The sequence below is a fragment of the Nipponia nippon genome, unplaced genomic scaffold (assembly GCF_047370975.1).
Source record: "Nipponia nippon isolate SJK-2023a ecotype South Korea unplaced genomic scaffold, ASM4737097v1 scaffold_1, whole genome shotgun sequence".
Lineage (NCBI taxonomy): Eukaryota > Metazoa > Chordata > Aves > Pelecaniformes > Threskiornithidae > Nipponia > Nipponia nippon.
The window spans coordinates 21,878,587-21,895,956 of record NW_028262290.1 but is presented as its reverse complement, the minus strand read 5'-3'; the positions used below and the strand labels follow the sequence as shown (position 1 = coordinate 21,895,956).

Below are 17,370 nucleotides of genomic sequence, written 5' to 3'. Positions count from 1 at the left end.
AAAAGCCCAAGGTATTTCTTTGTCTTCGTCTTTACAGGTAAGACTGACCTTCAGCCACACCAGGCCCCACAGACCAGAGGGAAGGTCTGGAGCAAGGAAGACTTACCCCCATGAAGGATGACATGGTTAGAGAGCACTTAAACACACTGGACATACTTAAGCCCACAGGACGTGATGGGAGACACCCATGGGTGCTGAGGGTGCTGGCTGGTGTCATTGTGAGGTGATTCTTGATTATCTTTGAAAGGTCATGGTGATCAAGAGAGGTTTCTGAGCAGTGGAAGAAAGCGAATGTCACTCCCATCTTCAAGAAGGGCAAGAAGGAGGATCTGTGAAACTACAGGTTTGTAAGCCTCACCTCAGTCTGTGGGAAGGTGATGGAGCAATTTCCACTGGAAGCCATTGCCACTGGAAGCCGTTTCCAAACATAAGGCCAGGAACCTGACTGGGATATCACCTACACATAAGAAAAAATTTTTTACTATGAGGGAGGTTAAAAACTGGAGCCGGATGCCCAGAGAGGTTATGGGCATCTCCACCCTTGGAGATACTCAAAACCCAACTAGTCATGGCTCTGAGCAACTCAGAGCAGCGGGGTTGGAACAGATATCTCTAAGAGTGCCTGCCAGCCTCAGCGGCTCTGTGGTGGCTTTTAGAGAAAGCATTGCAGAAAACGTGTTAGGCATGCACAGCAATGTTCATTTGTGAATGTGCTGTGGCAGAACCAGGGTGCCACCTCACAAACAGTGCTGCCATTACACTCACACTGAAGTCGTGCACTTGAGTAGACTAATGCACTGTTTGCTTCTGTGACTACATATGCATACCCATGTGCTGAAGGTGAGCTGGATGGCAGGCAAAGGAGTTTGCTCTTCCCCATCTCCCTGCACCTGGGGTACCAGGGAAAATGGCACATTCTGCAATTTTTTTAAAAAATTCTAAACCAAATTCACCTTCAGTGCCTCAAAGACATTGAGGTTTATCTCAGTGGTAGAACATTTCTTACCCCAATCTACAGTGTTAGGTCTATTCCTTCAGCTGCCCTGTGGTTGAGAAGGGAGCAGAAGAAACACCCAGTTAACTGAGGTCCTCTTTAGTCATACAGATGAAAAAGCAGGTCTGTCTCTCCCCTGGCATTACACTGAGACATACCTCTCATTCTCTGCAGACCTTACTTGGTTTCTGTTTTCTCCCATTTGTTTCTGTTCTGTGGGCTGGGGAAGTCTGGGGGTTTGTTTATCCTCAGCTGTCTGCTCTGCAAGTTGTTCAACTATTCCCTTGGCCTCTCTGTTTACCATAACCTTCAATCACATGATTACATTGTTCTTTTTTCTTTTTTTTTTTTTTTTAAGTCTGCAAGTTACATTAAAAAAACAGTATTCCATCCACAATTATTTCTGTTCCTCGTCTTCCCTACCCTCTCATCACGTTTCCTACCTTTTATTTTGGGTCTTTTCCCCTGTCTTTGTCAGTCAAAGTCTTCTTTCCTTTTTCTGTATGTTTTCTTCTGCTCCAATAGATCATCCTTCCCCATACATAAAAGCATGTATTTTTTCTTTCTGCTGAGCACAAGTGAACTACAGGTACAGTTGAAATTAAGGGGTTTATTTATTCATTTATTGGCTTAATGCAAATTTTTAATATCTTTTATGTTACTGGGCATTGTCTCTAACTTCCTCTCTAGGGCTTATCAGAAATGTATTCATATACCATCAGCACTCAGAACAAGAGTCTGAGGAGAAGTCTGGATTTGGCTTTTGACTCATTCATCCCTTTCCTTCCCCCAGCTCACAGCAGAGCTCAACTTCCTTTTTAAATGTCCTTCACTAATGTAGAAGCTGTTTGATTTACTGTGAAAAATCCCCCAATTGGATCAAATCTGGTTTGCAAAATTAATGAAAGGCTGACCTGATTGTCTTGTGAAGATAATTCAGAGACACACGCTAGTGCTCCTGACCCTCCTGAATTACAATACCAATGAGGCCGTTTCCTTTCGACATCAGTGTTTATGGAACTCTCCTCATCACCACCCGGTACGCCCGAACTTGGCTTTCTTCACAGCTAAGCTAAAGGCTTTTTTTTTTTCTCTGTGCTGATTTTGTTGCAGCATTTCGTGTGGGCAGCTGGGTGTGCAGTCAGAGGATGCTGGGTTTACAACTGGTTTCACCCTGATCCCTGCTCTGCCAATGTTGTCACACTGACTCACTTTGTTTTCATCACAGTTTAAATAGCCCAGAGATGCTTGCAGTTAAAGAAGAAATGAACAGGCAAAGCCCTTCCCCTAGTTCTGTTTTACATTGCAAAAGTGGCAAGTAAGGATCAAAGGATCACTCTTTCCTGAAAGACTGAAAATGAGGATATTACTGTCGACTTTATGGGCACGTTATTGTCGACGTTATGGGCACAGATTTCAAAATATGTGAACATGCTTCATGGGTGCTGCGGTGCATGAGAGCACCTTCCTTCTCATCTCGTTCCTGATACCTAATACCAGCCCTGCCCTCCAGTGGCCCAGTAAAGCTACGCACCCCAGTAGCGCTGCTCTGCAGAGATCCCCGGGTACTTCAGGCTGAAGAGAGAAGCACTGCAGGTGTAGGTGCTTGCACCACAGCCATGAGCTCTTCACAGGCAGTGAAATGATAGCCAACAGACAACCGGGCAATAAACACATACTGGACATATGAGGATTTCTCTGGCAAATGATGGGGATGAAAGCAATGTTAGGTATGCCAGGATCAGATCTCCCAAATTACTTCTCTGCTCCTGCCCCTAGAATCCACATCACCAGGGAGAATGGGGTACTAAAGAGCCCTAATTTCTGCCTGGCTGGGCAGAGTGATAAAAATATGGTTAACAGAGTTTTTTCCTTACTTTAATAATGTATTCGAGTCTTCACCTTTCCATAGAAGAGCAGAGGGGAAACCAGCAGAATCCCAATGAGAAGTGCTAAGCAAGGAAAGGCTGTTCTGTGTTCCAGCCTTGACAAAACAGGTGCTCGGCTCCTCTGTACTGAGATGTATTGCTTCAGAGAAAAAGGGTTTTAATGCAGCAATGCCACCTCTCAAAGCAACCAGAGACAGTCTACTCATGCTGAGTGACCAACAGACAGAAGGAAGAATCAAAGAAAGCAAACATTTTCTTCAGTAGGTGCTGGAGAAGCCTGAGGGGTGTGGCTAAATGAGGTAGGATTCAAACATCTGGGAAAGCAGTTGTTGTCTTCCTTCCGTGTGAAAGGCTCAAGGAAACTGTGCTGCAAAAGTCATCTCTAAAACGGCTTTCCAACCTAGTGTGGGGCATGTTGTATGAGGACTGCAGTTACAGCACCGCCCCAGCAACATCTTTGTGAGAATGTAATGAGCAACGACAGCTGGGATGAGGTTGTAGGACAAATTCAGAAGTCTTGTCAGGGTCCAGACACTGAGGCAGGACTCAGAGAGCACTCAGTGCTCCTTCCAGTGCTCCAGTTCAGGACCTGTGCTGACATAAATACGTTTTATAATTCCATTTTATCCCAAATTAACTATATGCCTACTAGAAAAAACATCCTACTGTGTTTGGCACTGCTATCACTCATTACTGGTGTTTTGGAATAGGGACCTGGGCAGTTCCAAAGTTATATCCCTGTGAAGAACCCACCATTATAGTGTGCCCCACATAAGTGGAAAAAGAACAAGGACCACAGGGATTTGGAGTCTGGCAATCTCAACTTTAGTAGTAATGCCTGAATAGCACAGCTGAAATACTTTTGATGTCACACAGTTTCTCAAGGGTTATTACTTGGTACCTTGTATCTAGAGGCAGGATTCAGGTACTAGGGCCTGCATGTGTCATGGCAAAACAAATACTCATAAATTTCACAAACCTGACAGGCTCAATAACTTGTTGCACTCAAGGACGTAAAAATACAGCAGATGCTTTGGTGTAAATCCCAGTTCACCATATGCAGGTAATTTTTTCCATGGCATCTGCACAATAGTTAAAATAGTCATTGGAATTAAAAAGTAGGTATTTGTTAAGAACAAAATCCAACAGATACCTGCTATGAGGAGTATAATCCATGGTACAGAGCAGTAAATACCAACATAGGGATCAAGAACTCTTTGCTAAGTGTACAGGGAGAAGCTTCCTCATTTCTAATCTAACAAAAATCTGTAGGAAACCTAAAAAGATTATACATTTTTCCACAAATGATACACTTTCATGGTTTGGAGAGCTCAGTTCACAAAATGGGTCTTTATATAATTCATAAAACTACTTGCTGTTATCACACTGTGAAAACATCTGTTTTTAGAAAAATCAGTAACTTTGTTCCTTTGGGCTTTCATGATCTGCAGTCTTTTGTATCACTTTGATCTCAGCAGGTGTCCCAAGAGCCCAAAGGATATTTGAAAGGCCTGGGCACGTGCAGAGTATCCAAAGGACTGGCAACCTGGGTTTCATTTCTGTCATAATTGAGTCATTTTGGCCTTGAGCAACTCACTGAAGCCAACACTGCATGTTAAACATCAGGCAACTACATATATTCAGTCACTTGAGTGATTTCACAGCTTTGAGCACCCATAGTTCTCACAACTGTAAACTTATTCTAATTATATTTACTTGTCTCACAGGTATATCATGCAATTGCAAGGCTCCACTAATTGTTAAAAACTGAAGCCTCAGATGAAAGACTCCCCACAAATATAAGTTAGTTATTGTTAGAAGTAGAAATAGGTCCTTTCTCCCCCCTACTTTTTCCCCTGCTCTTCCCAAATTTCTGCTCTTCTTCCAAGGTAGCAAAAGATTAATTAAAAAGAATGGATTCATGGTCGACATGCACTCTTGATGAGACAAAACATAAGACAGGCATCCTTCATACCAGAAAGCTCCAGTTCTGAGAAGCAAAGATGGGCTAGGTGGAAGGTGGTTGCAGAGTAGACGTCTGCACCATAGTTAGTCACGCTGTATTCTCTTTACAGTCAATGGAGACAAACTGGCATTGCAAGAAAACTACTCATCTCATCCCAAAGGAGAACAACTCTGGACAGGTTCATCTAGCCTGTTTTAGATCTTGATGCAGAGATGAATAGTGTTCCAGAAGCACCCTTCTCTCTGTTGATTAAAGAGGCAAACTAGACAACAAACACAGATGCAGACCACTGCAGTATAGAAGTCTACATTGAACAGTGAACCCCATTCCCTTGTAATAGTCATTGTAACAGTGCTGGATGCCTGGGTCTGCTGTTCTGCCACTCCAAAGACAACGTGAGAAATGGGAACCTGTGCTAGCTCTTCCTGAACATCCCCATGATTATCCTCCATCATCTTACAAAGAAAAATTCTCCTTTGCTATTTAGAGACACAAGAACTACAGTCCTAGTAGGAACTTGTTTCTCATACAAGCTCATACATCGCTGTATGCTTGTGAATACAGCAGGAACTACAAGTCTGCCTTCCACTGTCAAATTAAAAATAACAGCAATTATCATATGCTTTCTGTGCCTGTCTTAAAATATTAATGTCTTTCTGTGCCTGTTTGGCCCATGGGTTGCACAGAAGTACAGGTTATATTGTTTCTACATATAGGACACTAAATTCACTGTACAGGTGTTTTTGTGTTGGCCTCATTTCTCTCTTAAATATTGTCCAGTGACAGTTGCTTAAAAAGAAGGGCAGTTCAAAAAGTGAAATGTGAAAAAATTTGAAAAAAAATTTCACATGTGAAAAAATGTGAAAAAAATCACATTTTCACATGTGAAAATGCAACTTTAAACAACATTCTAGGTTTCCAAGGCAAAACCTGTCTAGACATGGTAACAGAATCATGCTTCTAAGAATACAATTACCTCTCAAATGGGAAATCAGATAAATTGAGCAAATGAGTTTTAAAATTAGGAATCCTACCCTACAAAAAAACCCAAAGTATTAGTTACATCCAGAAAAACCTCACATTTTCAGTAAAGAAGTTTTCTGAAATTAATTGCTCTTGCTCTGGTGATCCCACTTCATAAGCCTTCAAGTTATAGGTGCGTGCCTCTCCGTAAAGCCAGAACACAAACCAGTATCGCAGGTGAGTTCACCAGTATGGTTGGGATAGGTTTGCCTAGGGTGTAACAAAGGAAACACTTGAACACACCAATAAAAGCTTAGCTGTGCAGCTAGCGGGGACAAAATGTATAAACTCCTTTAAAGACAGGGACAGGGAGATGTAGCAGCAGCTCTAAAACAGTGACAGGTCCCCTGAATCAGCATTTTTCTGTACCTGACCCCTTCCAGGAAGGGAAAAACAAAAAGTCAAATTCCGCATCTATCAGAATTCTCTGCATTGCTAAACACAACAGAGATCTTCCTAACACATGAAATTAGAGAATTAGGATTCACATCCTGTGACCTAACAGAGCAAGAATGCAGAAAATGTGCTTAAAGGCCACTGTTCATTATTTTGACTTTATAGGTTAGCTGATACCTTCTAAAGATAAATATTAAGAAATACCATCCCCAAACTTACATACTTTCAAGAACCTACAGAGCTGCTGCCACATTATAATTGTAGTTATTAATTTATTATCACTCCATTTTCTAAAAATAATTTTCCAGTTCTAATAACAAAATTCCTTTTAAAGAGAAATTGCAGCGACAACTTTCATGCAGAAGCCCAGTATAATGTTTATTGGTTACTGTCGTTTCATGTTGGCTCTTGAGAAGTCGATTGTGGACTGATTGTTGGACCCAGAATGCACTGCTTTGGTGGGGACAGCAGGGTCTTTTTCATTTGCTTTTATCTACAGAGAAGAAAAAGACAATATGATATAATCTTTCAAAAGAAAATATCTGCTTTGCAATTTGTCACTCAGAGAGGTAATAATAGAGAAAGAGTGGTAGGAGCTAGAAAGAATAATTATTGCTCCCTCACTCTATTGCAGCTTTAGCCTTTAGTCCTCTCTATTACAAAAGCTTTCTCCCTTATGACAGAGGAAAACAAATAGTGTGCTGCACTCCGTTGTTGCTACTGATGCCCTCAATGAGGTTCACAGTGAGGGAGCTTTAAAGAATGATACAATGAAATGTGTAAAAGCTAACTTCGCCCTCCCACCATTGCAGGTTTGTTCCTGTCCTCATATTAATTGGCACTAAGACCAGACCCATTTTATGTGAGGTGCAAACTGGGGCTTTACATCCATCTATTGGGAAATCATTTCTCAAACTAGCTGATCTCATTGTTGGTATACATATGCACCCAAAAACTCAGCCTGGATTTTGTCATGTTTACTGCCACTCACTGTCCCCCCGACCCATATTAATCAACTCCCCTGCTGTAGCAGACAACATTTCAGCTGCAGCTGGCATACAGCAGCATCATGTTTCGATTGTGCTTGCTGAAGGTCTTACCTAGTTCTTTTACTTTTTCCTGAAGCATTTCTTCTGCTTGTTAAACAGTTAAAGAGTGAGGTGGTGTCGCCTAGTCCTTCTCCCCAGCTGCCTTATCCCACCCATATGTTGTCCTGCACTGATCCTTGCTAGGTTCTTCTGAGAGACAGTTCAACCCACTAAGTCAACAGAAAACTAACCCAGAAAAAGGAAGCTAATTGTTTTCTGCTGGCTTAGCAAGTAAATCAGCTCACAGAAAGATCTACTGAGCATCAGAGCGTATACAGGTGAGGGAGTGTCAATAACCAAGCTACGCACTGTGGACACTGAAGAAGAGGGAAGGGGAGGTGCCGGGTGTTATTCCCCTGGTTAGTGCACTGAGCCTTACAGCAGCTCAGCCATCCATTAGACCGCTGCTGGCATTGACTGCAGCACCTCTATTGCATGAAGACAGCTGTTGACCTTGCAAAACAGATCTATCAGCTTAACTCAAGCAGCACAATTGGTGGAGAGTTATTGTCTGTAACACAGGGACACTAGAGGACTTAATTTTTCACATCAAGCTGTTTTGTTTTGGTTTTTTTTTTCCTGTAAATTTGCAAGCCAAACATTTATGCTTTGTTTGTACTCCTGGTACTAACTGAACTCAGGTTTTCTATGGGCCTTCATACCCATGTCTCAGTCTAGCAGTTAAACTCTATTTGCTTCTCTCACCTGAACTTTTTAAATGAGGCTCCAATCAGAAAGAGGTCCTCCATACATGGGCTGCCACACATTTTCATCAAATTTAAAGATACCAAGACAACTCAGCTTCTGAGAGGGCCTATTTCAGACAAGCCTGTCCCAAGCTAGACGGCCTGCTGCACTTCTGTTTTCTTGAAATTTCAGAGAAGCATTAAGTAAAGTAGTTTTCACTAATCAAAAGAGCCAGTTACCTGCAAGAGTCAAAACTGGAGAATGAGCCCATTATTTTGGTGTGACGGATGTTCCTGAGACCACGTCTGTATATGGTGCTCTCTTAACAGGAACAGGCTGACAGACCTGCAATAAAGTATTTCAAATCTTTTACTATTATTTGCCTTCCCTTTGCAATTGCTAATTGTACACAATGAAAATTGCAGATAAGCCAGCTTTGTATGTTATGCATCCCAACACTTTCAGCAAACCTCTCTGTTGAAAAGATCCCTTACACTGGGATTAAACTGTTCAGTTCTCAGCTTTCATCAGGAGCATTTAATAACTGCAGCATGTTCTCTTACATGAAAAGGAATGCCCCAGCAAAAAGCTGGTGTAATGCCAGCACAAATCTGGTTTCAATAGCTAGTTTCTGTTACCATTACCTGGCATTTATTTTGCATTAAAAGTCAAAGGGATCAACATTGCACAACAAAGAAAGTGCTATAATAATAAGCAGCCCTCATTAACAAAGTACCAAATATCTTCAATGTCCAGTGGATTAAATAGACTCACAGGCACATACAGCTTTGCGCGTGATACATATCCCACTGAAGACAAATCCAAAGGACTATGATTTCTAAGCGGAGCACTGCAAAGAGAATCTATCTAGATTAGAAATGCAGAATGAGTCTACTGTAGGTGAGCAGTTCTCATTATTTTGCCTGTGACACAACCTTCTCTACAGCTGGCCATGGAATTGCATGACCTTTGGAGCAATTGTTTAAATTCAGTTTAATGTCCAGTGGAAAGGGAAGATCTTTTCTCTGGACAAATTCACAGTTAGGACTACTGGTTCACTTTTCTACTAGGTCTGGGAAGCCCAGGCACAGATTATTTTCTTTGCCCTTCCCTTCCCCTAGAAACATTAACCTTCATTCACATTGAAAGGGTGAATAGAATATAGAAAGTTTGTGGACAGATTTAAATGAGAAATATGGTTTCAAAATAAAAAGCAAAGTAGAAGCAGCATAGTTAGATGCTAACATAATGCAAGTGAAAATATCTGTAGTTTATCTAATTTACACTGACTTATACTGGTATAAAAAAAAATGTGTTCCTTTATGTTTGGAAAACCCCCAAATGCAATCATCTGTTTTCTGTTCTTAGTTCCCAGGGAAAAACTGTGTGCTCACGAGGGGACTTCCCTGCCTATCCACAATATTATGTGTATCAACTTGCAGACAGCCCACCAGCTCCTCTGAAAGTGTGCTCTTTGGAGGAAAGCCTCACTCAGCCACTTTTACATGGCTTTCTCAGTCCATCAAGACAAAAGCAGGAAAAAAATACAGAATTATCTTGGAAGCATTTCAATAGGCCATATCTCACATGGATGATAGTCTGATTCAACAGTGAATCCCACTGATTCAGGTTGTGATTTTCAAATATACTTAGTCTGAGTGCTTTTGAAAATCCTACCTACAATAAGTAACACTAAGGACTCAAAAGCATTCTTCATAAATGCTTGCATGGTAAACAGGCACTGAAAATTCAATTTTCATGTATTTTGCAATATTGCTCTTTTAAAAAAATACAGAACAAGAGCTTGAACAGAGCTATCTTGCTTGGTCCAGCAGTGCACTTTGCATATGTTCAGCTTTTAACACATTCGTGCTGGAACAGAGCCAAGTGTTATTCTACAGGGTTTAGCTCCAAACATATGATCCATGAAAGAGAAAATTATTAATCTCTTCCTCAGTATAAGATTTCTTCCTGCATATGATGTTAAGCCTCTTTGATTTTCAGTAAAATCAGTGATGAAATCTAGCAGTTAGTCAGATTACCCATGAGCAAAACTTTGGCCGCTTTTATTGCAGGTGGGATGTGTTTATTTTAAAAAGTACCCAGGCTTAGTCTACAAGCTGTACAGACTACCCTAAGAGAACGAACTAGTCTATGATATTTTTCTGTGAGATAAAGAGCAATAAAAATTGAGTCCTTAATTTCATTTCCTCCCACCTTGGCAGATTTTGATTAGTAAGGGAAATTACCACTGAATCCCCAAACCTCTCTTCCCAAGAGCTAGTTATCCCCATGTTGTACAAAGCATTAGAGAGATTTATTAGTTTAATTAACCTGCTCCCGCTGCCTGACTCGTTTGTAGACATATGGAGGGAATGGTGGACGGGAGACATATTTGCCTTCTCCTGCTGTGACATTGAAAGCTCCGCCTTCATAAACCACTTTGCCTCTTGAAATTGTTGCAACTGGTACTCCGTGGCAGACCATTCCTTCAAATATATTGAAGTTGTTTGCCTGGTGATGTGTCTTTGCAGATATTGTCCTGTTCACAAAACAAAACAACACTCAAAATTACTATGATCCTTGCATTTTACTTCATTATAAAATTTTGAAAAATTGATAAAGGAAGAAAATTTAGCAGCATTATTAAGCTATGACATTGTACAGTACATCATGGAACAGCTGTAAAAATAGGGTAGAGCATTAACATTTCATTGAACAGTAATTGCATTTCAAAAGAATGAAGAGGGAGTCAAAAGGACAGAACTTTGCAGCCTTGAAACGCAAAATTTTCCACTAGAAAGAGATTAGGGGGAAAAAATCAGGTTGTAATATTTTATTTGGATAACATGATTTCATTCTGCCTTGTCAAACAAATATCTATGTACAATAAGGTCAGAAAAAGTTCTGACCTTTTAGCTAGAATGACTTGCAATTTCAAGTTTGAAAAGTATGGCTGCAATGTTTCAAATGTTGAGACTCACGAATAAGACAAAGACTGTTTCACTGGAAATTCAGTAGATGGTAATGAATTTTGGTAATGTTTAATCTGAGCTGGATTGACTGACAGCCCAAATATCTAAATGCTGCTAAATAACGACATCACACTTCTACATACCTTTCTTCCAAGAGTATTAGCAAATTATAATTTTAGACCTCAACAGCACTAATTTGAGCTACACTATTATTGCTTTCTTTATGCACAGACCTCATTCTTTATGATCACTATTTTTCTAGCCAATTTCTCCAACCCTGACTGGCTACATTAAAGGCAGAGCCAAGGCTAGAGCTGACATTAGCATCTGGAAGTGCAGGCTGTGTATACTTCCTTTACTATCTATTTTCCCTACTGAGCTACTTACCATCTACTGTACATAAAACGGGCCACAAGATTTTGAATTTTTGTTAATTATTTTATTAACTTCCTTTTTCCAATCTGCAGATTTTTTTTTAATAATTTGGAGAGTTAATAATTTTATTGTCATCTCTAATTTCTGAAAGAAAGGAAGCTTCACGCTTTTGGCTAGCAGTCAGAATTTTCCAATATGGGTGCTCACACAATCAAAAACCTATCATGCATATATAGGATTAACATTATTCCAGAGACTACATCTTTTGCAAAAGAATTATCAAAGTCAAAACTAATATGAAATACTAATAGATTAAAATATTGATCTATTTAGAGAAGAATTTTTAAAAACTTTAGTTAACATCCTTATCAAAATGAGAAAACCACAACAGAATCTGTATCTCTCTTCAAGTATAACCATTTTCAAAAGTAATCACTTATCAAATATTTCAAATGATTACTTACACAGAGAAAAAAGAATTTGTGGAAGGATACTTAGTTTTCACATCATTCTTTTGAACTAAGAGAAATTGGTTCTACTAAGGGCTACATTTAAATCTTGGTGGCAACTGACTTTTCAAAGGCTGTATGTATAGAAATACTCTCTATGGCGAATCCGCCCATAGGAATAAAAACTTTTCCTTATTCAGCACACCTGGGACAGAAAACTTACACATGCCTGCTCACTAGTGTGAGCATCATCGTGTAGATTCACAGTGGAAAGAGCGAGCAATAGAAGTCAGACCTCTCTTGTATTCACCAGTCCTATGAACACTGTCGAACAAGTTTATCCATGGGTGTTATAACAGTCCTACAAAGAGTTTGTGAATATATTCCTCTAGCTTATTTCATCACCCTTATGGGTCCAATTGCTAGAACAGTAAGTAAGAACAACTGTAATATAATTATCTTCAGTATTCTCTGGGTATACGTCATATCTATTTGCACAATAGCACTGGGACACGAGAAGAAAAATGGAAAAGGTAATTTGAGGAAACGAACAGAAAAATAAGCAAGATCCTTCAACTCAACATGTCAGCTGTTTAAATGTGCTAGAGCAGGATCACTAGAGGTAAACATCCCTCAGAGGTAAGTACGTCCTTCATAAAAAGATACAAAATTAATGGAAGTTAGCACATTTAAAAGAAATATCCATTTGTACAGATAAACCTTACAATATGACAAAACACATTTCCCAGAGCTTGTCTCAACAACAAACTCATATAGAACTCACTTATAACTCTTCTGTTGAAACAAGCCTTAGATCATGCTGCCCTTTCTGAAGGTGAAGCGCGTTCTCCCTGATGGAGATCACCAAAATTTGTCTGTGTTTAGATTTAACCCTTTGACATTAACAATGGCAATGAAAATTTCAGGTAGCAAGTGAACACCCAGTTAAAACAGAACTAGATGGTATGCTTGGGGCTGAAGCTCACAACTCAACAACCTTATGCAACAGCCTGTTTGCTGCTGTATCAGCCATCTCAGTAGCAGGCAGCTTGCTGGGAATCTTAGAGAAATTCCAGTGTTTGCTCTGAATGTCTGAACACTATTGACCACTCAGCTGATGGCAAGAATGGCTGTAACCCACTTATAATCCAAGAAACCAAGACTGCCATGGTAGTGAAGTATAATGTAACAGCTGTCTCCAGCATCCTAAGTAATGTCTGACATAAGGGATTACTCAACATGAGAAAGCAAATTCTGACTCCAGGCTTTGAAAACCTGAATTGGAATTTTTGTATAAAAATAAAATTGGTAAAATTCTCTAATTCTGGTTATAAATTACAGTGGCTTTTGTTTCAGACAACCCTTTCTCAAACGGAGGCTGAGATCAGAATGATTACTTCAACATTTAAAAGAACATTCTACTGTACAAAGACGATACTGCAAAGACAGCAGGCCCTGTTTTGTTCCTACTTACATCAGTATTTCTATGTAATTCACTGCAGCTGCTTTTGACACACCTGTCTTGCAAAGAGGTTTTAGGCTATCAATATAAAAATTGATATCCTCTAGTACCAAAGAGGAAGACTGCTTCTGAAATAGGTTTGGTTTTTTTTTAATCCAGTGCTTCTGTTCAACTAATTTAGAGTCAAATAGCAATTATTTTAGTCTAAGAGCAATTACCAGATTTTCTCTGACTCTGTGAGGATTCAGTGACCAGTAACCTTCTATTTATTTATGCTCTATGTAAGAAAGGGCTTCACTGCCACCCCTAGAATATTATATCTAGATAAACTACAAACTGATGTTTGAAATTTAGAAAAGAGCATCAGATTAGACTAACACAGCAAGCTGTAGGGTGAAATTCAAGACTGTACAGGTGGTCAGCTCAAAAGTTATGCCCTGAAGTTTCATTACAGAGTTAAAGGTATCAGTTTTCATTTCAAGTCAAACACAACCCAGGAGCATCATAAACATGTCTACGTGTCTACATCTCAGTCAGAGCCTGAAATACTAAATAGTGAGTTACAGTCAGGCAGGATGGGGAACTGGATGAAGGGAAACCATTAGAGTAATCTTCTACCCCTCATAATGCATAGGACATGAAGCCAAATTAGCCCAGTGAAGGTGGATGTTGGACTAGAGTGAGCTCTAGAACCTAAACTTTGCTGTGAGGATTATCACTTTAATTTTCAAGAGGAGCATAAGAAAATTAAGAATTTAATTACTTTCAATGGAAATCGGATGCATACCTCACATGGTTTTCTTAAAAAAATCCAGGCACAGGAATATGAAGGAATTCTGTAGTCAACAGCCCTTAGGCAAAAACAGATGTTCAACATCTCAGCAAAGGGAGGACACCTATTTTATAATTACTTAATTAATTAATTTAAAACATAGTAATAAAGGCAGCTAAAATGACCCGAGTCCATTGTTGAAGACAAAACAACTGCTTTGTTGACAGCTGCCATAGAAAACCAACTTATGTAAGAGTGAGTATTTCAGCTGTAAGCAACTTCTCTCAGTGCTTACAGTGCAGTATCTCTAAGCTTTTCAGAGCTGGGGGTAGGTGAGAAATGCCAGCTTGCTGAGGCTAGTATCAGCCTTTGCGAGTTGCCTCTCCACATCACTTTCAGATGCCTTTGAACTCTCCATATTGTTAACCTGCTTTTCTAAAATCTAGAAAAAAATAAACCAATGGTTCACCTTTCTGTGCCGTCCTGAGCCAGCATTCATTTATAATGAGAATTAAATTGAACTTTGTTAATGTTAAAGAGTTAGTTTTGTTAAAAAGAAAAGCAAAGGGGCAGGGGGAGAAGAAAAAGAAGAAAGAGCAAGTCTTAAAATCTATGTGCAAAAATGCTAGCTACAAGCCTACAACGTTGATTAAAAACCCCATGGCCTATTTTATGTTAAGGAATTGCAATAACTGCACATGCAAATATATGTAAGGAACAATTTGTAAAGTTGTATTCCTAGCCTCTTAAAAAATATCTTTAAATAAGCATTGCCTTTGAGTAGCCATATGAAGTAAGGAGATTTGTGAATAAAATGACAGATGCAAGAAGAGGTAGGAAGTTAATGTTTGGGAGCTCCAAGTCAAAGTGACTTATCTGAGGGATGGGATCTTTATTTCATGCAATCATATCTCCTAAAATTCATCATTTTAAGATGGGTAGAGAATGACAACAAAATTATTTTTCTGATTATGGTAACTAACTCATTTGTCAACAATACCATCAGTCTGGTCCTATCAGTCACTCCAGGCTGATACGGAACAGAAGTGAAAATTGTCAAACTGTATAATGGGCAGGAGGGAAACAGTAATGAGAAATTAAGCTTGCAGAAAAGCATAAAAAAAGAGGAAAATACAAATAAGTCTATTTAATGACTAAAGAAGATCTGGAAGTAATTACCAGAGAGAAAAAGGCAAGGTTGTATAAGGAGAAAATAAGAAAGATTTTTTTTGGTAACATTTCTAAGATTCAGTTATCTAAAGAGAGCAGCTGACATTTTGCAAGACAGCAAGTTACTAGGGAAACGTACATCATGCTTTCTCAGAGAGGCTTATTTTGTTACAGTTCACAGAATCACAGAGTCATTGAGGTTGGAAAGCATCTCTGGAGATCATCTATTCCAAGCCCTCTGCTCTGATCAGGGTCAGCCAAAGTAGGTTTCTCAGGGCTGCATCCAGTCAGGTTTTAAGTACCTCCAAAGATGGAGACTCCACAATCTCTTTGAGCAACCTGTGCCAGTGCTTGCTCACCCTCACAGCAAAAAAAAAAGTTATTTCTTATGTTTAATTGGAATTTCCTGTATTTTAATTTGTGCCTGTTGTTTCTTTCTCCATGTTCCCTTAATTTGAGATAACAGGCCTTTGACAGGAACTCTGTCTCATTCTAGTGAATTAGTGTACATTCATGCATGCACAGGCTTGCACTTGTGCAAAAGAATATGGGACTATTGAAAATGCCAGAACATACTTGTCCTATGCATACATATTTGTATGCCACATTATTTCATTTTGCCTCATTGTGTCTAGATGCAGTTACCCATATATTCAGTATTCAAAATTATGCTCATTCATCAAAAGAGTAACACAGTTGCAGTGTTTTTTATTCTAATCATTTGCTAACATCTTAGTTTCTTCCTCCTTCATGTTATGAAAAATTACAGGCAGTTGCTTGGCGAAGAGTGCTTAAATATTGTAACTTGTCCCCACTTAAGCCTTTGAGGCTGAAGACTTGACTACAAATGAGACAGACATAGGCTGCAGATTTTGATTCTAACAAATGCAAAAGGTTTATCCATGAACATATCCACACGCAAGCAAAGGCACTGAGGGAACATATGACAGCAGACTGGGACACTCTGACTTCTCACTGATTTGCATCCAGTCACTGTTTCCCCTGAAATGCATAAACACCACTGAAAACAGGGGCTAGAGACCACATCTTCCCATGTCATGTCAGAGCAGGTAGGTTACAGAGTAACACGTCCTTTTCCTCCCTCTCCTTCTCACCTCAGGACTCCTGCCTTCCCTGCTCATCAGGGACCCCGCTCCAGCAGCTGTGCGCTTGGGGCTGCAGCCGCCACTGCTGTGCTCAGGGTTGAGCCCAGCTCCGCTGGCCTGCGTGGGGCACACGCTGGGCCTGCCAAAGAGGGCCACCCCAGCAGAGCCCCAGGAGGATGGGGTGAGAGACTGCTACCTGCACAGCCAGCTCTGCCTCTGCATTCAAAACTAGCTAACTTCTAGGCTATATTTGGTGAGTGGAAAAAAACTGGTGGGTGAGGCTTCCCAGACTGCATGCTGTTATAATGAAGTGGCTCAACTTAGAAAGTTAAACTCCATTTGAGACGGGGTTTTTATCCCTACAGGTGTTTGATCTTGCCTTTGGGGCCTGATCCAGGGCTTATTTGCAAGTCTCCGACAGGCTAGAGTGAGTTTATTGAGGCCTGATATCTGCCAGGAGCTGAATGTCTGAGATCTTTAACACCTTCTGCCCCTACTTTACAAGGGATGCTCAGCTCTTTCCACAGTCTGAATTGGGTACTGCAGTATTTAGATTCCTTGCTAAGCATTTCTGAAACAAGCCCTAGAGATTTTGTATTCTTGCTTGCTTTCAAATAGCTAAAGGCATCAGCTATAGAGGACGCTGACTTGCTGACAGGTGACATTCCCTTTTCCTTGCTTACTCTGCCCTCTTCTTCTGGAACAGTCTTTACAGTTGCTTTTATTTCACAGACTTGGGGCTGTTATATTTTTTGTGTGCAGCTGAAAGAAGTCAGTGAACATTCTTGATCAAAGCACAGATTAAAATAAGATGGTACAGTGAGTACACATTTGCTGCCTACATGTGTTTTTCCAAGGAGTTCTAACAAAACAATCCTGTGTGCACAGGCTGTGCTCGGGACGCTGAAGGTGCCGAAGTCTGCAAGATGATGTTTGGTAGCACAGGGCTGCAATAAACCAACAGGTCCCTTTGGTATTTGTGTGTTCTTTAATGAATATGCAATGAGTATAAGGAAGC

The 17,370-nt window shown here is 40.1% G+C and overlaps 1 protein-coding gene and 1 long non-coding RNA gene across 9 annotated transcripts in view; both read right to left on the bottom strand.

Annotated features, from left to right (window-relative positions):
• The window catches only part of LOC148057258 (uncharacterized), a 31,760-nt gene extending 28,443 nt beyond the window's left edge, over positions 1-3,317 (bottom strand). For all 4 annotated transcript variants that reach the window (XR_015702439.1, XR_015702444.1, XR_015702441.1 and 1 more), the window contains exons 1-5: positions 2,872-3,317; positions 2,529-2,692; positions 1,438-1,577; positions 359-457; positions 107-270 (exon numbers count right to left, since the gene is read on the bottom strand). This is a non-coding gene — a long non-coding RNA (uncharacterized LOC148057258). The remainder of the gene's footprint in view (positions 1-106; positions 271-358; positions 458-1,437; positions 1,578-2,528; positions 2,693-2,871) is intronic.
• An 18-nt stretch (positions 3,318-3,335) lies between these two features.
• Positions 3,336-17,370, bottom strand: part of DPYS (dihydropyrimidinase) — a 36,475-nt gene continuing 22,440 nt past the window's right edge. For 2 of the 5 annotated variants that reach the window (XR_015702318.1, XR_015702324.1), the window contains 5 exons: positions 10,378-10,585; positions 8,283-8,388; positions 4,859-6,761; positions 3,863-3,965; positions 3,336-3,472 (listed from right to left, as the gene is read on the bottom strand). Coding sequence is in view for 1 of the 5 variants with exons in the window: in XM_009469345.2 (XP_009467620.2) it covers positions 8,314-8,388; positions 10,378-10,585 (283 nt within the window). In the remaining 4 variants the exon portion in view is untranslated. Of the gene's footprint in view, positions 3,473-3,862; positions 3,966-4,001; positions 6,762-8,282; positions 8,389-10,377; positions 10,586-17,370 lie in introns of those variants that run through there. The other 3 variants (XR_015702319.1, XR_015702322.1, XM_009469345.2) reach the window with 3 other exon arrangements.